Source organism: Haemaphysalis longicornis, unplaced genomic scaffold (genome assembly GCF_048455015.1).
Source record: "Haemaphysalis longicornis isolate Haplotype H1 unplaced genomic scaffold, Haemaphysalis longicornis Haplotype H1 scaffold_2, whole genome shotgun sequence".
NCBI lineage: Eukaryota > Metazoa > Arthropoda > Arachnida > Ixodida > Ixodidae > Haemaphysalis > Haemaphysalis longicornis.
The window spans coordinates 26,783,175-26,805,948 of record NW_027526295.1 but is presented as its reverse complement, the minus strand read 5'-3'; the positions used below and the strand labels follow the sequence as shown (position 1 = coordinate 26,805,948).

Sequence of the window (22,774 nt, the reverse complement as noted above, 5' to 3'; positions counted from 1 at the left end):
TTTTGTACATTGCATTGTTGATGTACCCCACTATATACTTCTATCGCCTCCAAATTGGGTATGCGTGAGTTAAACAAGGTTGTCACAGATACACGATTTTGTTTTGCACTTTTCAGCTGGCTCATTTGTAGAGGGCATTCAAGTTGCTGACTGTCAAATGCAGATTCCTTAATTAAGGGGGGAGGTATGGATCGGAGCAAACTTTCTTATTTCTTGGCGTAGTGTAATGAAATTTGGTAGGCAGTTTGGAAAGCTCTCCAAATGGTGATGGTATGTTCAGCAGTTTTTGAGTTAGATCTTGCCCGCTCGTGGAAAGCCTTGTAAAGTGGCGAAACAGGGCAGGAAGGCCTGAATACTTTTAAATTGTAGCAAACAGAACACTACAGGGTATTGACATTCTTAGAATTTGTTTTTAAAGCCTGTTTCTTTTATATACAGCATTATTTTCACCTGTAACCATTCGGACACAGCGAGCATTGGCATAAATACTAAATAAAAAAAATAACAACGCCCCAAATTGAAAATCAAGAAATGTCATACCCTGCAGAACACTTCAAGGATTAAAAAAAAAAAAAAAACAAGAACTAAATCTGTCCAGTTGTTGCGGTGGTGTCCTCTCCACGAGCAACAGGGAACGCACTTTTGAGAAAACGGCTCTCAAAGTTTACGGAGTACTTGGTGTCCCTCAAAGGGACACATAGTCCTTGCTGTCCTTGTTAGGGAATGGCCTCTTGGGCTTTTGCCCCTTCGTCTGATGTGACTTTGCGAAAATGGGTGTTTTTCAATCATCGCGATCGGTTTCACTTCTGTCTCTGCTGTCAAAACAATTTTTCTAGCGCCTTTAGGGGCCGTTTTCCAGCACAATATTTTTATACCGCCTAGAATAAGAGTTGTCGATGCCAGAGCAGGCAGTTTTCGAAAACCGATTTCATTCGACAATTTCCGCGGCCCAATCCGTGTGTCCCCCCTAAATGTAAGTTCCGTGCTGCCTGCAATTCCTGAGCGATTTTGCAGTTTATCGTCGTTGCTGTTTCTGGTTGCTGCCTGTACCAGCTGCACACTTTTTGTTCATTTCTGCGCAAATCCTGCAATTGATCTCGAGAGAGAGTGCAGGGATATCTACGAACCGGTCCAGCATATTTGACCTTGAAACAGCCAACAGGGTTTGACGCATGGCTGGATGCAAAGAACAAGGAGAGGAAAGATTTCGTCACCAGACTGAAATTTCAGTGCTGAAAGAGCCATGCGTGTGCAGATTATTGTGCAAAGCAGCGTCGTCTCAAGCTCATCATCTGCCCATTCTACCGAGGGAATCGGTAGTGTAAATAGTGCAGAAACACCTGCCATTTGTGAGGTGTTGCTTGCATCAGTGTAAAGACGCCAACTGGTACTTATTTATTTAAAATGCGGTTAATCTGTCATAAATGGGCTACCTAGTTGCAACATGCGTAGCATCATAAACAATAGCTTGTAAAAATTTGAAAAGGAAATAATTGCACACTTAAAAGCAAAGGTACAGTTTGACTGGGCTGTGCTTGACTGGGCCAAGCTGTTGCTTCAGTACATTTAAACTAGTGCACAGTGGGTAAACCTATGGTTCTTTGGTTTATGATTCCCTCGATCTGAAGGAACTTCACGAATGCAGCCACTGAATGTCAGGTTTGTGTCCAAGTGCAAGTCGAGCTTTTGGGTGTTCTAGTATGAACGTGGGACAGAATGAAGTGCAAGTCTAAATTTGCAAGATCATGTTGAGAGCAAAAAATATCTCCTTGTGTATGTATGTCATTTGCTGAATTATTCGTACTAGAGCCATAAGTGGATAAGGCGTTAGCATAAGAATATTTTTTTTAAAGAAATCCTGGTGATAGACATGGTCTTTTAAAAGGTAAGGCTTTATTCTGGTGATCATATTCCAATGTTTGGAAGGACTCCTGATGGAGAGGGAGTGAGCGTTATTTTTCATTTCTGATTCTAGTCAGTGCTCAGTGAAGACGTTAGCTGAAGTTGCACGAATAAACAGAAAGGAAGTATAGGACGGAACTTGCGCCTTTGATAGTGTATTTTTGCTGCTCTTCCTGCTGTGACGAAGCAACTTGTACAGCTGGACACCGCAGCTGTCAGGTGGCGGAAACTTTTAACGTCCCCTTTCCCATCCCTGTTCCCTAAAGAAAGAAATTATTCTGGATTTGGGGATAGGATAGCATATACTACCTCACTTAAAAGGGCCATGTGGACAAAATACAAGTTTGTTTTATTCGAAAGATTTCGTGCTTTATCGTTCCCCCGGCGCTTGTCCGGTGGCTAACGATGCTGTATTCGCCGAGAAATTAATCAATTTAGGTTTGAAAGTTTTGATTCTCCCACCAAATCGTGCGTTTTCATGACGTCTGCAGTGAAGTCACAAAGGCGGTATTCAAACGAAATTCCAGTGCGCCATTAGGCTCCACAGCCTCGCTTGCCGCCAGTCCTCCCAGATGGTGCTGCCGTACGGAGCCGCGGACCGTTGTCCGCCGTTGCTTTGCTTTTGGCCGTATCTGCACCTGGCTTGTGTGTGTTACGGTAGAAAGTAATCGCTTCGTGAGACGTGGGGTATGCTCGACAAACAGGGTTGCGTAAGACAGCGTCGCTTACACCAATCGGCCAGTGCCGTGTAAGACAACTCCAAAGTGGCGGACTGCTGTGTAGCTAAAACAAGCATAGTGCGCCCAGTAGCAACAGCAGTGCACATCGGTACATCTATGTTTACGTGTATTTTCGTAACTTTCGTTGTTTACGCTACCATTCTCACTGCTGTAAAATGAATATGCGTTACATTTAAGTGCAAACAGCTTACTCAGCAAGCTTATAAGCTGGACTGGAGAGGCTTAAACTTTGACTGGTAGAACAAGGACAATAAAGACTACAAAACAGGACGAAGTGCATTCCCTCTGTGCTTCGTCCTGTTTTGTAGTCTTTATCGTCCTTGCTCTACCAGTCAAAGTTTAAGCGCTTTCCACTCTAGCTACGCAGTGCCAACTAGCCCCTACAGATGCCCTGTAAAGCATATAAGCTCTGCCTAATTTGCGCTTGCTTTTGCCAGCCGCAGCCAAATGAGCTAGTGGGTCGCATGGCCATTCCCTTTTTCTCCTAATTGTGTAGCTTATTTGAGCGAAGTGTGTGTTAAAAGTGGTGTCAGTGTGATTCTAACGAGGCAATCTTTCAAATGAACCAAACTTGTGTTTTGTCTGTATGGCTATAAAAGGGGAACAGCGCAAACTCAGACAAGACACAAGAAGAAGGTGACAAACACGAGCGCTGACTTACAACTGACAATTACAGTTAAACCTCGTTATAACGAAATTGAAGGGGCGCCGCAATTTGCTCGTTATAGCCAATATTTCGTTATAGCCGTAGCCGACATTTACTGCAAATATTATGCATTGTAGTTACCTAAAACCATCCTAAAACAAAAAGCGGGCGAAATAGCATCTTGCCGCACGGCGGTAGTCAGTAAAATAAACACATTCCGGAGGTAAAAAGGAAAAGTCACGAACCTACTTTATTGCAGTTCAAAACTCGTATTTCAAACAGACTTGGCTACGAAGAAGTCCGTAATTGGACGTTGATGCACCTTCCTGATGCGAGCGATGGCTCGCTCAGCTGCGGCCGCTATGTTCACGCCCTCGTGCGCGCCGAAGTATCGGCGCAGCACGTCCACCGCATCTAGTGCCTCCGACGCCGTCCTTAGCGCTTCCTTTCACGCCACGTGCAACAGCGCTGACGATGGACTCTCGGTTGCTCCTGATGGTGGACAGCGTACTCGTCCACACGTCAAAGTCTCTTGCCACCTTACCACGGAGTGCACCTTACCTTCCATCGCGCCCGATGCGACGGCTTTTATCATAGCCTTCTTCTGTTCAAGCGTGATAGTCTTTCGCTTCCCGCCTGTCGCACTCGCGTTGTAATCACGCGGGCAGTACGACGATAAAGCGACGTCGGCGATACGAACAGGGGAGGAGGGGGGACAGGAAGGCGACGCAACCGCGCGCGCCGTGTGCATTGGGGCTCGTACTCACCGCGGATAGTCCGCGGGTAGTCCGCGGATTCCCCGAAGCCATAGGGATACATGGGAAAAACGAACGTCGGACTGCTTCTCGGGGAGCCCGTGGTGAGTGCGAGACTGTAAATCGAAGGGCCCCATTGTCTGCATGCCGTGCGCAGCGAGAGGAGGGTGGGAATGGCTTCGCGGGCGCAGCGTCCGCACGGCGCGCCATCCAGCTTCGTGCGCGTGGCGGGAGTTTTGAACTGCTAATACAGTTGCCGCGTCGCGCACTGTCTCAAATCCGCGTTGCGCACTGTTGTAAAATTAGCTCAAAATTTGACTTCTCGACGAAATTTGTTCGTTGTATCCCGTAAGGGGCAAATTTTACCTTGTTAAAACGAGGTTTTAAATACATTGGCTTCTATGGGGACTTTCAAGGGGAATTACGATTTGCTCGTTATATCCATTATTTCGTTATAGCCCGTCTCGTTATAACGAGGTTTAACTGTACAACTGCTCAGTTGTAAGTCAGCGCTCGTGTTTGTCACCTCCTTCTTCTTGTGTCTTGTCTGAGTTTGCGCTGTTCCCCTTTTATAATCATGCACCAACTCACCCAAGCCTTAACCCTTGCAAGTCTGTATGGCCCCTTTAATGAAGCAATTTGCACTCAAGGCATCTTCGCCCCTGTGTCCGGCATTGCTCAAGACAGGACGTGCTAAAATTCTCCCTTTTTTGGCCACCGCTGTTTTGCTGAGCTGAGCCACAGCGCACGATGTGCAGTCCTTGGCGGGCAGCAACTGCTGTTGACGCACATTTGGGGTCATAAAATGGGCCCTTACATCACTCTCGCAGTGCACTTGCACAAGTGCAGTTCTCCTTTGTCTGCGCTAAACACCTGCCTGGGAAAGCTAAGCTAAAAACTCTGTGGTGGGGGTTTAACAGCAGAAAAAGCGCAGGGAAAAACCAGCTTGCTGGACAACAAGTCTTTCTTCATTTTGCGACCGTGCGGAGTGAAGGACGCGGGTTCGATTCCCGGCCGTGGTGGCTGCTGTTCTTCTGGTGGAGGCGAAAAGTGAAAACGCCCGGGTGTTTGAGATTTCGGCGCACGTTAACGATCCCCAGGTGGTCAAAATTTGACCACCTGTGTCTGTGTTTTATTTCGCGCTGTAGCATCCTTTACACTGAACTACCAACTCGCCCAACAGTACACTTGGTCAAAATTAATCTGGAGCCCTCCACTACGGCACGCCTCATCACCTGTGTAGCATTGGCGCGTTAAAACCTCATAATCAATCAACCAATCAATCGAGGACAAAATGAGTAATGAACCTGCAGGATGCAGTATAACAATGTCTGCTGAAAAGTTTCTCCTTGAATTTGCCTTGTGTGACCAAGCAATGTAACCGACCTAGGGCAATGCTATGCCGCTTTGGGTGAGAGTGATAGAAATCGTGTAAATGACGTAACCAACACTACTTTACCATGGTTGTAAGGAGTTGGGCCAGCCTATAATTTTCTACAAAATTATAGTTTTCTGTAAATGCGGTGGTTGTGCAAGCAATCGAGCAAATCTCACCATACGAGCGTAAACCAAGTGGATCAGTAGCATGCCTTTAAGGGGGGACACTGCTCTTAAAACAGCTCCTTTTAAGTTTTGAGTAAACTATGTGAAACTTGCAAGTCTTTCTGACTTTTTCCCAGTTATTTCAAGTATGGCATTATTTTTTGAATCAGTCAATTAGTTCCCAAGAAAATTAGAGATAGTCATTTTTGGAGGAGCAATAGACAAAACAGTGTTATTCATAAAACTTAAATTTTTATGATTTGCAATTCCCAGGTGAATGCAATAAGAGAAACGTTTTTTTTTTTTTATGCACGGTTTGGAACTAATTTTACAGCTCATTAAACTTTGGTGTCACAGTGCCAAGGAACTATTTCCAATGCCTATTTCAAACACCAAGGTTTAATGAGTTGTAAAATTATTTATTTTATTTATTTATTACATATTGCCAGCCACCTCTTGGTGGCCAAGGCAGGAGTGATACAATACTTGCATACTTGCAGCCGCGCAACACAGTACAGTTCGAAGCGGTGCATCAAAAAACTGATTCTCTTATTGCATTCATCAGGGAATTGCAAAACATAAAAATTTTAGTTTTATGAATAACACTGTTTTGTCTATTGTTCCTCTGAAAATGACTATCTCTAATTTTCTTGGGAACTAATTGACTGATTCAAAAAATAATGCCATACTTTGCCGACCTCGCCGGCGATTGGGCGAATCAGGGGGCGGCTCGCCGTTGCGTCAGCAGTGATCGGCTCGCCGCGACGTCGCACTCATTGGCTGAGAAAGGCTATCTTCAAAAATTGTTTACAAATTATCCGTACAACGTATGGGGCTCACACTTGGCTCAAAAATCCCCCCGTTATGTGTTCTGGCACCTGAATGCATTTGATTGCCACCTTCGCAAAGCTTTTCCGGGTGCCTTTAACGCGTTCGCTTTAAAGTTCTGTTTACGCCTTGCGACGTGCACATTTTTGAGAGGAGAGCCTTGCCTAAGTGTTTCGCGTTTCTTGCACATCAGGCGGCTGAAGGAAGTATGTACTATTTTCCTCTGCCCTTGTTTTCAGTTGTCAGGGGTGATTGGTGGTGGCCTCACACCACCCTGTTTTTTCCTCACCCCCTATGTGCGCAGCTGTACTCCTGCCTCATGCTGTTCTTTGTGTGTGGGGCCATTGAGAGCAAGCTCATCTCCACGGGGGCGTTCGAGATTTACTTCAACGGTACGTACCACTTGGCTCCTTTTGCTGCCTCCTTCCCTTCTCACGCCATGCGAATCAGAAGGGGGGGAGGGGCTATGTACAGTTACACCTCGTTATAACGAGACGGGCTATAACAAAATAATGGATATAATGAGCGAGTTGTAATTCTCCTTAAAAGTCCCCATAGGAACCAGTGTTTAATACCTTTTTATAAAGAGGTAAAATTTAAAATTTGCTTATTATGGTGTAAACGAGCAAATTTTGTTCGGGAATGGAAGTGTGAGCCAATATCGTGACAGTGCGCAATGCGGATCGAGACTGTGTGCAATGCGACATTTAGCAGTTCAAAACTCCCGCAGTGCATGCAAAGCTGGACGGCACACCATGCGTCCTTGCGCTTGCGAAGCCATTCCCACCTTCCTCTCACTGTACACGGCACGCAGCCAATGCACGTGGCAAGCACGGCCGCAGTGCGCTCACCTGCAACCGTTCACTCGCTGACATGCGCCGCAGAAGCTCCGTTGCTGAAGTTATGTGTGTTTTTGTTTGTGTTGTTGTTGCTGCTTCCGCCTTATCTCTTATCACGCTCCACGCATGACTCAAGCAGCATGGATGCGCCAGGCAGGAAGCAAAAGACTATAACACTAGACCAGGAGGCAGCTCTGATAAAAGAAGTCACATAGGGAATGAGGCTGACCAAGCCATCATTTGCATCAAATGCATCAGCGGCCAATTACGGACCTCTTTGCAGCAAAGTCTATTTGAAATAACGAGTTACATATTTTGAGCTACAATAAAGAACATGTGTAACTTTTCCTTTTTATCTCTGGATTGCGGTTATTGTGCTGTGTACCGCCCTACGGCATGGTCCAACTATTTGTGTAGAGTAAGTACAGTGCGCAATGCTTGCAGTAAATACCCACTACAGCTAGAGTAAAACCTTGTTACAAGAGACACTGTTACAAGAGACACATGCTTAAAGAGACATTTGAATGAAGACAGGTTGGTTGGTTTTCCTGTTTGCCATGTTAGCAACACTTCGTACAAGAGGCCGTTGCTATGAGAGAAACGTTTATTCAGTCCCTCGAGTGTGTCTTGTGACGAGGTTTTGCTGTATAGCGAAATATTGCTTGTAACGAGCAAACCACGGCACCCCTTGAATTTTGTTATAATGAGGCGTAACTGTACTCAATCGAAGCTCTCGAGTTTGTTTGGATATTTCAGTGTTTCAGAAGGGAAAAGGTTTGTGCGTGTTGGTTCATCTTCACACGGAAAACAAGCGCTAAATAAAAACACGGGACGAGGAGTAGACGGGACAAGCGCTGACTTTCAACAAAAAGCTCATTGCCGCTCCAGCGCTTATAAACAAGTCTGGGAGCACGAAGAGAGGGGAAAAAGAAAGGGAAACATCAAAAACGGAGGCCAAAAAAAGAACAGTGACGTGCCGCCTACGATAAGAAATCCAATTCGTGTTTCGATAAAGCCACAGACAGTGTTTCAGTGGTTTACAACATCCGTGTTTCAGTGGTTTACAACGTCACAGAAGCCTGGGTTCCTTGCACCAGGCTATATAGTGGTTGGTGTAGTACCAGAAGAAGCCATGTGGCTCCAAGCTTTGCTTTTTTGCAGGGGTGGATTAGTTGATGTTGTGACAACTGCAAACATTCATACAAACATTCGGGCAAACCACAGACAAAGTGTCCAGAGTATTGAGCATTCGCGCACCGTTAGCCACAGGGTGCAAAGCCCAAGTGCGCCTTTCTTAAGGGGACACGCGGGTCGAAAAAACGCGATTTTTTCGAAATATACCGATTTTTTGTTTTCCCTTGCATTAGCATCTTCGACTATCCTTCTTTCATGGGTAAAAAAATGAAAACGAAATACGAACGAGAACTTAGTGAAAAATGTGTATGAATGACTCGCGGTGACCCAAGAAATCGCGCAATCAAGCCAAATTTCGGCCAGGTTTGAGAATTTATTCCGCACGGCAGCGTGGCTCGCCGCCATTTCGGTCACTTGAGAGAGGTAGATCAAGCCTTCTTCTCTCGATTGAGCCGCTCGCCAGCTTCGTATCTCCGCGTAAAAAAAATAAAAAAATGTTTCTTCCCGCTTGTTTTGCGAGCTCCCACTGGGCATTTAAATCACGTGACGCGAAAGCGGGACCGCCATTGGCTCTTGCCGTTTGTGAGCCGCCATCGTCGCCATCACCCGCATCGTTCCGTTCGCTACTTCGCGCTATCTTTTCTGTTTCCTTATCGTGTGTTTTTAATCGTGAACGGTGAGGAGAAGCGTGACTTTTGACGCCGGAAGCAGCGTACTTCATGCCGGTACAAAGGAAAGCGCAAGCGGCGCAGCATTGTGACGACCACGGCCAATGCCGGCACGACCGGCACCGTGAGGCCTAACGGCGCCGCGCTTGCAACGCCTTCAAGCGTTGCAAGCGCGGCTCTACCAGGCGGGGCTGATTTTATCAGCGAAGATATCGGCTTTATAAGCGCATCGGAGAAGAAGTCGGCAGCCTTCCTAGGTGAGGAGACAGCCAGCCACGGGAGCGGTGCAGTTATCTGTGAAGTCGGCGCTCTGACTGACCTTGAGTGGCACCGTGTGCGCGACGTGCGGGAAGTGCGAACTCGTCGTAGTTGAGGTTGCGAACAAGCGGAAGGGCCTCGCATCGGTACTGGAACTGAAGTGCAAAAACAAGAAGTGCCCTGCGGGAGTGGCTGCGGGAGTGATTTCTTCTGTTTACTCGTCGCAGCGCGCTGCCGCCGTCGGTCGCGGAGGCCGCAAACCGGAACTCTGCAGGGGAAGTCCCCGTGATAGTTTCGCCATCAATGTGAAAGCAGTACTCGCTGCACGCGCGGTTGGCATCGGACACGATCAGCTGTGCAGGTTTTGTGCCATTCTTGGTCTACCAAAACCACAGCATCAAAAGACGTTCTACAACACTGCCAAGAAAGTTAATGTTGCGGCCACAAACGGCGTCTCTGACAACCTTGCTGAAGCAAGGCAAGTAACTGCGTTGCAAGCTGGTCAGACTGACCTCAGTTTGATTTTTGATGGTACTTGGCAGAAGCAAAGACACGAGCCACAACAGTGTTGGCACTGCCATTTCTCTTGACACTGGTCTCTGCCTGGATTTTGGGGTGCTGTCAAACTACTTGTACTTGTAGCCACCACCAAAAGCTTGATGAGCAAGAGGAGGAAGTGTGGCAAGCCTTTCATGCCTCTTGTGTGTGAAAAAAATGTCGACTGCTCATCCCATGCCATGGAGACGGAAGCAGCACTGCGCATCTGGCACAGGACGCTATCGTACAACCTGCAGTTCACTGTAGTGGAGACTGCCACTGCCCTCGCAGGGTTGTGGTTCAACAGGGGCCACACTAGCTTTGAGCAAGTTCTCAAGAACTGGGAATCTTCCCTTCAGAAGAACTGGTCAGACTAAGCAATGCAAGTGACCAGCGGAGGATCAGGCAGATGTGTGCCAAGCTGACTGCTAAGGCTAACCCCATTGCCACAGCCTGGTGAAACGGTCCCATACCAAGGACTACCCCAGCAAAAACCGTGAGGGTGCAACTTATGCAGCAGGAGCATTCTAGTTTTAGTACCTCAATGTGGACATTTCAGACTGTATCCCCACCAAGTTTCATGTTGTTTGAGCAAGAATTTCTGAATCTGCCAAATAAATAAACTTTCAATTGCGTTTTTCTCAGCTTGTTGTTTTTGTCCGTTTTCTGAGTTTGTGCGCACTTATTTTCCCACTTAAAGTTGTCGTATCAGGATGAAATTTTGCACAGATGTTCATTATAACACGTAGAGTGCACAAATCTTGTTCATTATGCAATTTGTGTCCTTAGATATTTCTGACGGTCATAAAACAAAAATATACAGAACAAAAAAAGGCACACTACCAGTCATTTTTTTTTCGTGGTGAGGAAAATGATGATGAGGCTTTTTCAGGTAGATTTGTGCACTCTGCAGTTCATAAGGAACCACCTAGGCTATTTTAAAAGTTTCAGAAAAAATTTTTACTATAAAAAAAAGTGTGCACAAAAAAGCCATTTTTCTGAAAGTCATGCTGCGTAACATTTTATCCGGAGCAGGTATTCAAAATCTGATTACATATATGACCAGAGGAGCTCAATCTCTACAAGCTGTGAAAATTTCAGCCTCCTAACTTCATTATTAAAAAAAAAGTTGTTTGGAGGAGCACGTCCCCTTAAAGGGGGACACTGGTCTTGAGGACATCCTTGTTATTTTTAACCTATGTGCTTGACATTTCCACATTAAGTGTATTTTATCTTCCTGAGAATAAATACACGGTCAGTTTTCGTTTGTGTGGTGTAAGGTCAGCATTGTGCAACATGTTATGCCTTATGGTTCCTAGCAATTTTTGTGTTATTTACCAACAAAATACTTGGATACTTTTTATGCCTTTGTGCTCTAGAAGGATTAGGGGGTGCAACTATACCGCTGGAGTAATTTTAGCGTTGTTTATACAGTTGCTGTGAACTTATTAAATGCCCGGTCATCAATTACCAATGTTTTAGTAAAACGAACTGCATGAAAAACTGTGCTATCAAAGGCAAATTCTATGTTTTCGTGATTTTATTGCACCATTCAGTTCATAAGCTTTTGAACGCCGTGAAAATGATACAAATCTGACTGGTACATCCCAAGATATTGTACCCAACAGTTGACATCATGTGCACAAAGTCTGAAAAGATAGGCGAAAATGATCTTTTAGGCAACTTCAAAGGACCGCTTTGTAAATACTTATGGTACAGCTATAATATTGTGCAGGTACTATTTTTGGGCCCGTGGACTGCAAATAAAATTAATGCCGGAAATTCAATTTTTGGCAGATTTGTGGTCCTCAAGGCCAGTGTCCCCTCATTAACATGAATACTGGGATCTGCGAGTAGCCCTTTGTTTTGCAGGCTGTGCAGCATTGTGCTGTTGTTACAGTTCTCCTTCTCCCCTCCTTTCCCGCAGATGTGCGCGTGTGGTCCAAGATCGAGACGGGCCGCATCCCGTCTCCCCCCGAGCTGTTCCAGATCATCGACAACCAGGTGTTCCTCAAGTCCTCCGTGCTGGGCCTGGCCGACAGCTAGCCTGCTCGGCTTGGCCCGGCCCTCCCCCTCCCCCACACTCCCTCCCCACCATGGAATCGCTCTCCCTATCCGCCACATCAGAAGGGCCCGGACTACTTCCTCCCGTACCCAAGGTGAGTCTGGGAACGGATCATTGGGCTCATTCTCAAGAAAATTCCCCAAGTCAACAGTTTGTGCAATTATGTTTGAAGTAACTAAATGTAACAAAGGTAGTAAAAGTCATACTTCTTCACATCTCAGTGTTGAAAAAAAGATTCAAAAAGTTTTTCCCACTTGCACATAACTTCTCAGAGGCCTCTATTTCGGCTGAAATTAGTCTGTCACTTCTCTCTGGGACACGTAAGAAGCGGTGTCACGTGATGTTTTCATAGCCACATGGCCTGCATCGCACCTTTTCCTTGCTGGGTCAACCGCCTAAAAACAGCAATCGCACCTACCACGTCACGGCTGCTGGGCATATCACAGGCTGCAGGAGCGTTGCTTGCGATTGCCTCGTCGGTCAATTCATCCGTAGTGATGAGAGCAGAGTAGCCCTACAGAAAGTCGTCTACTCCAATATTGTCAGGGGCAGCTCCAGTGCCTTCCAGGTTTCTCGCTGTGTTGTGCAATCTTCTGATCAGTGCGACCAGTGGCTGTTCCAGCCCTGGTCGCACTTTCCAAGTCTGGATATCCAGATTTTTGAAAGCAAGTCTAAGCTGTTCCCCTGACAAGCCCTTCCGTGAAAAAATAGCCAGTCCAAATAAAGTTGTGACCAATGCCCTTTATATCAGCCTTCAAGGCTTGAAGCCAGGTGCAGAAAATGTGTCGCGTCATCCACACATGGCTGTTTGACGTGTGGGTCCTATCGAGCTTCCGGGAGTTGGCAAGTAGTGGGGATTCTTACCCAACCACAAGCAGCGCCCTCTTGTTGCCATTGCTGTTTGTATTGAAGCACAACAGAACAGAACCGAAACACGGAGCTTGCTCTTCTTATTGCCGTAAATGCATGCAGTGGAGTCTGATGCATCATCATCTTCACTTTGCTGACAGTTGCAGGCCAAGCGTTGAACCTCGGCCGCCGTTCACTGCTTGCGTGAACACCGTCTAAGCTTCGCATGCAGTCGAAATCTTTCACTTTTTGCTGGAGGAGGTCAGTGGACACGAGACCATTCTGTGCCCAGGTAGACACCGAGCTCGTGAAAACTGCCTCATTCACATTTCCATACACTGTCAGCGTCAGCTGCTTAGGCTGACCACTTGTCCCTTTTTGCGACGAGGCGAGTAGGTGTCCTTCGATTTGAGTGGGGTTGACTTAAGCCCAGAATCCCCACCATGAGGCAGAGATAATTAGAAGGATGAGAATGGGGTGGAGTGCATTTGGCAGGCATTCTCAGGTAATGAATGGCAGCCCACCATTGTGCCTGAAGAAGAAAGTTTGTGACAGCTGCATCTTACCGGTACTCGCCTACGGGGCAGAAACTCACAATATACCTCAATGTACTCACAATATACCTCAAAAGATTGCAATATGCCTACTGATGCAATTTTTATCAATTTTGAGAAAGCCTTTGATAAAGTTCCCCATGCTTGCCTGCTACTAAATTGTCATCCCTAAACCTTCACCCGTGGGTTGTTAACTGGATCCAGGGTTTTCTAACATGCCGACAGCAGTTTGTCATGTCAATTCTCATTCATCATCATTAGCACCAGTACTCTCACGTGTACTGCATGGTACGGTCCTGGGACCTCTTCTTTTTTTGATACACAGTCGAATCCCGCTACAAGGAAATTGACGGGACGTGCAAAAAATTTCGTTGCAGCGAAAATTCGTTGAGGCGAAATCTGCCCCAACACAGCACGGAAGGGCAAGAAAAAAGGCCCCTTATATTTCCGCATATTTGCAGCATGATACAGTGTTTAGAAAAAGGAGGGACACGCAGTAAGGTCGTGTTTCTTCAGATAACAAACATACCAATGGTTATCCATTTTTGTACCAGCACGCAGAGAGCGCGATACTGAGGAGAAAGGGAGAGGTGAAGAAATGCAGGCGCAAAGCGTACTGCTGTACAGCAATGCGTTTCCACCGAGCGGATTACTTGCAGATAGCTGCTAGGCGGTTGGAAGCCCCCCTCTTACCTGTGGCAGGAACAGCGCCGTTATCTTATCCTCTGACTAGGCACGGCAGCAACTGACCTTCGCAGGCAAGCCACGCGTGCTTGCATTTACCACGACCCCGCGCTCGCGACAAAGATAGGATGACGCGGGTTCAAGACTAAACACAAAAACATTATTTATGCTTTTGACTTTGAAGAATGGTAGAAGGGAAACGGCAAGGACAGCTGCTCACAACGCATACATGACAGCGCCGCACCAGCAGTGCCGGACCACATTCCTGCGATTTCAACTGGATACGGATTGGCTGTAGCTCCGGCTTGGCGAACCGGGTCTGCGCCTCGTGTAAAGATGGCCAGTCACATCGTTATCACCATCAAACAATAGTGTCCGCCTATGAGGTTTTTTTTTTTTTTTTTTTTTTTTTTTTTTTTTTTTTTTGTGCCGGTGTGGGCGCACCGCATGTTTTCGGTGAAACTAAGCGTCCTGAATGTATAAAAAGTTACAGATAGCTGGTGCTATGCTTATTTTATTGTAAAATAGTTGTTCAAACCCAGCCCGAATCATCCAAAATTTCGTTGAAGCGAAAGCAAGCCAGACAAATGGTTCGTTGTGGCGAGGACTTAGTTGCATTGACTTCTATGGCTAGCTGACGGGGAATTGGAAATATTTTGTTGAAGCGGACTTCGTTGTAGCGGTATTAGACTGTATATCAATGATTTGGCTTCTAACATTTCCTCTGGCATTCGTCTCTTCGCAGAAGATTGTGTAATTTATCGTCTGATAACTAATAGCTCTGACAACTCTGCTCTTCAAGAGGACCTTAATTGCATCCAACGTTGGTATAACATTTGGCTTATGTCTCTAAACGTCTCTAAAACAAAGCTAATATCCTTTCAGTGCTGCCACAATTATGTCTTATCAAATTATACCCTTAACAATCAATGTATTGAAACTTCTGATTCGTTAAGATACCTTGGTGTGCATATTTCATCTGATTTAACTTCGTCCACTCACATCAACTGCGTTGCCAATTCTGGTAACCGGGTGCTTGGATATCTTCACCGTTATCTTTCCCTGACATCTCCTGCTGTTAAAGTTCTTGCCTACACAACTTGTGTCCGACCCAAGCTTGAATATGCTAATGCCATTTTCGATCCTCACCAAATGAACATCATTAATGTTCTGGAATTCGTTCAGAATCGCGCAACAAGATTTATACTTTCCGAGTACTCTCGCGGTTCAAGTATCTCCCCCCTGAAAACCCAACTGAATCTTTCCACACTTATATCCCGCCGCAAAATTGCACGACTTTGTCTTTATCACAAATTTTTTTCCATTCTTTGCCCATCGATGATCAGCACATCGGAAGAGCGCACCGCATTTCACGCAGCACCCATCCTAACGCAGTGTATCCCGAGTATGCCCGCACCGCTACTCTTTGGCAATCTTTTTTTCTGCGCACTGCTCGAGACTGGAACGACCTGCCTGCCGAAACCACCCTTATCATTGATTCCCAGTGTTCTAGGCGAACCATTGAAAGACGCCCGTGATGTGTTGCGATGCCACCCAATGTCGTATGTACGCCCACCCCTCATGTAATGCCCCAAGCTGGGGCCCTTGAGGAACAAATAAATAACTAAATAAATAAATAAATAAAATAGGGTTCAACTTAAATTGAGGACGACTCAGCGAGTAATGGAACGGATGATAGGTGTAACATAAAGGGACAAGACGAGAGGAGTGGGTCAGGAAGCTAACACATGTTAAATATTAGTGGAAATTAAGGAGACGAAATGGGTATGTGCAGGGCACGTAATGCGAAGGCAGGATAACCGTTGCTCATAAGGGTAACAGAGTGGATCCCTAGAGAAGGCAAGCATTGCAGGGGGCGGCAGAAAGTTAGGTGGGAACATGAGATCAAGAAGTTTGCGGGGATAAAGTTAGCACACGACCAGGATAATTGGAGATCTATGGGTGAGGCCTTTGCCCTGCAGTGCGCGTAGACAGCCTGATGATGACGGGGAGCTCTGTGGGACTCCACAGTGTCCTGTGATGGCGTTCTTTTTACCACTGGCATCTGCATGAATGTTGCCTTATTTTTCAAAGACAACACTTTTCTCTTGCCAGAACTGATAGCACCCCACGAAAGCATTGCCGCATGCTCGCTGGAACTATGAGACCTACACGGAGGACAAAGCGGACATGTTTGGCAACGAAGCAGTTGTCCTCTAGTGGCCGTTCTGTAAACCATAGTTGCCAGACTCGCCGACTCGTTAATGCGACTCGTTAATGCCAACTCGTTAACTTGCTGAAAGTCTCATCAACTCTTTCGGGACCGCCGGTAAAAGTGATGAAAAAGGGAGGTCTCGGTACAAATTTTTTGTTACATAAAGCAAAGGCACCATCCTGCCTTAGCATATACCAAAATGCAGCTAATTATATGTTCTTTGACACACAATACCAAGTTTTACTTCAACATTGATGATAGAACCATGAAAAATCTTAAAGTAAGAACTTTGTAAAAAAACTACAGAAAAAGATAGAAAAAAGCATAAATATAAAAATATTAAAAAAGAATAAAATTATTTCAGGATATACAAAATCTAACACAATGCTTTGTTTCTTCATAGCGAAAGTTTGATGCGGCTAGGCATAACTGGTTTTTTGTTTTGTGCGTGATCTCTTTGGCACTAGGGCCATGGCTACGTCGTCGCCCAGGTACACGCCGGGCTTTTGTCTCGGCAAAAACTTGATCCCTTTCTGAGATGGTGGCAGGAGATCACCACCATGGGTAGTTAACACCCTAGCGAACAAATATAAACCAGCCAGACCATATTTCAAGCGCACATACCTACTCCAGAGACAATTGAAACCGAAACCAACACCCACCTTTGAGCGCGATTTGATGTTCCAGGCTGATCGACACCTGAATCCTCACTCAAGCTGAAATCCGATCCCCAAAGCCGCATTTCGACTCTTCACTGCCACTCTCATCGTTAAAATCCACAGTAAAAGGCGAAGCTATGCGAGACGAGATGAGGCGGATTTCTTATCGCGCTCGCCCGAGTATGACGCCATGTTTGTTTACATTCGAAACCACTGTCCGTCAGAATAAAATATCTGATGCGTTGCCGCCTGGCGATAAAAAAAGAAACTTCACAAAAGAGGAATCTATAGTTTTCAAACTATCTCCTAGATGTCGCTAGGTGTTCCATCGAGAGAAAATTTGTATTCTGCAGGCTCGTGAAACCATCGATCATACTTGATCGATGGCCTATGGAGCGGTCCCGAAAGAGTTAAGGAACAAATGAAGTTGCCTGTGCAGTAAAGAAGCTGATAATGTGGGCAAAAACGAGCATCGTCCACGCGGCTAGGGAAAGTTCCAATCAAATATCCGCCACCGCCGTAAGTCTAAACATCTCCGGCGGGGCCAGCGGGCTGTCCGGAGCGCTTTCAAACTGCCGCCATGAAAAGCGTGCCTCCCCATTGGCGCAAGTCCACAGGCTCCTCCCACGCGCGTCATTTTCTGAGCGGGGTAGAATCTGACGCGAGCGTGACAATGCAACGCTGACGCGCAGCAATCTCTGCAAAAACGCTTGAGTTGGTGTGCGCGGTTCGCGTCGGCGATGAGCGTGCGTCCTTTTGGCGCCCGCGTTGACGATTCAGCCCGCCGCCCTGGCGCCAACCTCTGCCTCGGTTGTCGCGAACGGCAGTGGGAGGAGCAATGGGGAGACGTGTGCCTCATGGCGGCAATTTCGAAGCGCTCGCAGCAGCTGGCTGGGCCACCTCTGCGGCGGATATTTGGCGCGGATGACATTTTATAGTGAAATTTTCTCCCACACTGTCCGCTCCTTTCCCGCATGAGCAATTTAGTTTACACATTGAGCTGCGTTTTAACAAAAGGTTAAAAGTGGTAGCTGAAGCTACTTGCACTTCTGCGCGGCAAGAGCCGACGCCATGTTGCCGCCGCCTGTCGCATGCGCGGCACAATTCCATTTCTTATTGTTTTCTGACGATACAAATTTTTGGGTGATACGAATATTTTTGCGACCCCTTGAGATTCGTATGACCGAGATTCTACTGTATTTCTGAAAGTCGGTTAGGTTACCTTGCAGCAACTTCACAGTGCGGCTCTCATTCTACTACAAGTTGTTCATTGCTCGTGGAGGAACGATTTCAATAGGAGGAACGATTTCATGTAGTCCCATTCCACTGTTGCCATCAAAGAACTGCAATTGTATCCCGTGTTCCTCTGACGCCCCTCTTGTCAAATTCCTCTTGTTCTGCGAGTTGAAAAGCCATAAGGCGTACTGCGACTCTCTCATGGCCAATTGCGTGCTCAGATTAGCCGAAGCATCTTCTTGCTTCTGGGCGATGTGCAACAAGATGAGGTGCCAAGTGGGCAGAACAGTACGAAACAGGCAAAAGCGCTGTTGTCCGTGCTTTTCTCTTGGAGGCTCGCGGTCGACGACTGTGCGCGCGCACCGTGAACTTAAATGTCACACTGACCACGTCTCGTGCCCACTCTAAGTGATTTGCAAAAAAAGGGGACAACTTCGACTTAACCAAATGTGACAAGCACTTCACCTTGCCACTTCGGCATCAGTGTGGGCTGCGCTAAGATGTCACGGTTCTTCTGAGCAATACGACGGCCTTCCCAGCTACAAACGCTGACGTGTCTGTGTCCCAGTCCGTGACCCAGTAATCAGATGTGAGAAGGGCATCTCTAGGACGGATATTTAGTGACGTGTTTCTGCGAGGTCTCCTCCCCTGAGGCAAGAGATGCACTCATCTTCGTTTTGTTGTTCTTCCAAATTTTTTTTCTTTTTCCCTCTATTCTCAGTGCATTCTCCAATGCCGCACGGACACTTTTGTGTTCAGCTCTAGTGGCCGTATCTGCCTCAGTAGCCTATGGATAGAATCATGGGTTTGGAACGAACGTCCCTGGTTCGAGCCCCAGCAATGCCAATGCTTCGATTTCTTTTATTGTAAAATGTTCTCTTAACTCTTTCGGGACCGCTCCATAGGCCATCGATCACATATGATCGATGGTTTCGCGAGCCTGCAGAATACAAATTTTCGCTCGATGGAACACCTAGCGACATCTAGGAGATAGTTTGAAAACTGGAGTTTTCTCTTTTGTGAAGTTTCTTTTTTTATCGCCAGGCGGCAACGCGTCAGATATTTTATTCTGACGGGCAGTGGTTTCGAATGTGAACAAACATGGCGTCATACTCGTGCGAGCACGATAAGAAATCCGCCTCGTCTCGGCTCGCATATCTTCGCCTTCTACTGTGGATTTTAACGATGATAGTGGCAGTGAAGAGTTGAAATGCGGCTTTAGAGATCGGATTTCAGCTCGAGTGAGGATTCGGGTGTCGATCAGCCTGGAACATCAAATCGCGCTCAAAGGTGGGTGTTGGTTTCGGTTTCAATTGGCTCTGGAGTAGGTATGTGCGCTCGAACTATGTTCTGGCTGGTTTATATTTATTCGCTAGGGTGTTAACTACCTATGGTGGTGATCTCCTGACACCAGCGCAGAAACGGATCAAGTTTTCGCCAAGACAAGAGCCCGGCGTGTACCTGGGCGACGACGTAGCCATGGCCCTAGTGCCAAAGAGATCACACACAAAACAAAAAACCAGTTACACCTAGCCGCATCAAACTTTTTCAATGAAGAAACAAAGCATTGTGTTAGATTTTGTATATCCTGAAATAATTTTATTCTTTTTTAATATTTTTATATTTACGCTTTTTTCTATCTTTTTCTGTAGTTTTTTTACGAAGTTCTTAGTTTCAGATTTTTTCATGGTTCTATCATCAGTGTTGAAGTAAAACTTGGTATTGTATGTAAAAGAACATATAATTAGCTGCATTTTGGTGTATGCTAAGGCAGGATGGTGCCTTTGCTTTATGTAGAAAAAAATTTGTACCGAGACCTCCCTTTTTCATCACTTTTTCCGGCGGTCCCGAAAGAGTTAACTGAACTGTGCGCATTACCGTATTTCTGCGCGTATAACCCATCCCTGCATATAATCTGCACCCTTACTTTCCGCCCACCAGGAAAGAAAAAAAAATCCTCGCGTATTGCCCGCACATTTGACACAGGAAAGGCTGCACCAAAGCTACTGCTCAAGCAACACATCACGTACTATATAGACAGAAAAAGCGCATATTTAACAAGTTGAATACACTGACTGCAACGCGAAAGTCATAAATTGACAATATAAAATTGAGTTGTTACACTGCGCTCGTCCTTGTCCTTGTATGTTTTTCGCGTTCACCACCATGGGAGGTTTATTCAGTGTTACTGCATAGGAGTTTAAAAGGAATCAACGTGCATTGCCGTGAAGCGCACTAAAGCAAAAACCTCGCGTATTATCCACACCCCTACTGTGCGACTGATCTTTTTGCATTTTTGGTGCAGGTTATACACGCGAAAATACAGTGTAGACCGCTTATAACGTATGTCGCGGGAGCCGCAAAAATCCGCACTATAAGCGGTACCGCACTATAACCAAAACGTGCACGAATTCAACCATATCACCACCTACCTCTCAAGTCATCCTAAATTTTTTATCACCCACACGCACAGCGCCTGAAAACGAAGGAAGGGTCTTCATTTCGTATTATTTTTAACATCAGCCGCTGCTGCCGGGTCTCACACATTGCAAAAGCGCAGTCTTACAAACGGCGTGTGCGGCTTTAACTTCCGTTGTGTTTGTGTTTTGAAAGACCATGGCTGCGTATTTTGCGTCGCAGGACATGATAAGAAAGGCCAGCGGGATTTTTTTTTTTTTTTTACCCCACCTTGCGTTCACGATGCCGAAGGCGGCTGCTTATCAGCGCAACGTACTGGTGGTGGAAATCTTCGCGCGGCTCGCTTGATCGGGAAGAGCGGTGGCTTATCTGCACAACGTTCTAAAGCGTGAACCGCATGGAGTGATTTCTCGCGAAAACGTGCAGCGCACGCTGCAGGCGCGGCGACGCCGGCGCGGATACAACTTACGTAATGTGTGCGGCGCGGTAAGAGGCGGCAACATGGCGTCGGCACTGGCCGTGAAGCGGTGCAGGCAGCTCCAGCGACCACTTCTAACCGCTCGCTGAAATGCCGCACGAGGTGCAAGCGAAGATGCTCATGCAAGAAAAGAGTTGATAATGTGACCGCAAAGTGGAATATAAACTGCCATCCACGCTGCTTGTGAAAGCGCCCATCAAAAAATACCGCGGCGATAAGCCTAAACTAAAGTCCCTTCGTCTGATCGAGGGACTTAAGCCTAAACACCTCTGGCGCGGCTAGCCGGCTCGGAGCGCTTTGAATCTCCCGCCATTAGGTGCGTTTCCATTGGTGCAAGTCGTCAGGCTCCTCCCACTGCCACGCGAAGAAGCCACCGCGAGCGCGGAATCGTAGACGCGAGCATGAAAAAAACGCACGCGCAACGCCGATGTGCACAATTCGTGTGCGAAAACGGCCCATGCGGTTCACGATTAATAGAAGCAACTTTCCACGCGCGGACGGGGAGCCGGTCGCTATCTTCCGAGGTGCATCAAGCAAGGACAGCTGTGGTTATCACGTACGCGCGAACTAAAGGGTGCCTATTTTTTGCTTCTGTGTCGAAGTTAGAGGAGAGCAAGGGGTGCGCGCTGCGTCAGATGGCCGATTTCATCATTTATTTTTTTCTTTTGCTACCCTAAAACGATGCCCCAGCTGCGCCGGTGGATGAGCAGACCCGCCGAAAAACCGCACTATAAACGGTATTGTGCTTCGGCCGACCGCATCTTAAGCTTATGCATTGAGTTCTATGGGAGGCAAACCGGTGGTCACAAAAACCCGCGTTATATCCGGTCCCGCACTATAAGTGGTTACGTTATAAATGGTCTACACTGTACATTGTTTTCTTAACTGAAACTAGTTTGGTATCGTTTCGGTCAGTTCAGAGATTGGGTGCGACATATCAACACATTTCTTTAACGTTTTGCATTGCCCCGGAAGTGCCGCACTTTTACCTATCTTGGAATGCAATGTCGCACCTGCCGTGCATTTGTGTACGAAAGCTGCTGTGACAATGTCGTTTGCACCGCGCGCAGATTGGAGGCCTGCCATGCTGTTGAGCCGTTGCCGAGCTGAGCGCTAACTCTGGAAGTCCCCGGTGGCCGTCGCCCCCATGAAGTCGGCCGCACAAAGCAACGCAGTTGTCCGTGGTCGGCGGATGCACCCTTTGGCGCCAGATGACTGGGAACTGACCAGCTAGCGACCGGCTACGTCTTCGGCCCAACGGCTTGGCAGCCTTCCCCCATCACTAATCCCCCCATGAGACCTTTCCTTTTTTCTCCTCTTCTTCTTCTTCACCTTAGGCCCCAACAGTGCAGAACACAGACCTCTGACGTGTACGCACAGTGTCTTTGAGAATGTTACAAATTGTTTCGTTTCTTTTTTTTTCAATAAAATGTCATCTTTTAGAATGCCACTGTGAAAATTGCTCCTCCTTTACAAAAGGACACTCGAGGGAACCTGTCGAAGCACCGCTCGTGGCTCTGTTGCGTAGGTCGGCTCGTGCAATCTGTTACGGGGCTTTTCAGTGGAGGTGTGGATCTGTGGTTTGTGATGGGCGGCAGAACAGTAAATACCATACATCGTTTGCGGCCACCACTTTTGCAATACATTTTTATGGATAGAACAAAAACAGGTGAGTCGGAAAACGGAGGGGTGTTCAAGGTGGCAATGCTTCGCGGTGTATCATCTGCTTCTGACCCTGCCCCAGTGTTTCTCATCTACCCAACGCTA

At 46.8% G+C, this 22,774-nt stretch overlaps 1 protein-coding gene across 1 annotated transcript in view; it reads left to right on the top strand.

Annotated features, from left to right (window-relative positions):
• The window catches only part of Selt (selenoprotein T), a 31,577-nt gene extending 9,120 nt beyond the window's left edge, over nucleotides 1-22,457 (top strand). Inside the window, 3 exon segments of the mRNA XM_077697774.1 lie at nucleotides 6,718-6,805; nucleotides 11,777-12,008; nucleotides 22,078-22,457. Coding sequence (XP_077553900.1) covers nucleotides 6,718-6,805; nucleotides 11,777-11,895 — 207 coding nt within the window. The 3' untranslated portion in view covers nucleotides 11,896-12,008; nucleotides 22,078-22,457.
• The last annotated feature ends 317 nt before the right edge of the window (nucleotides 22,458-22,774 follow it).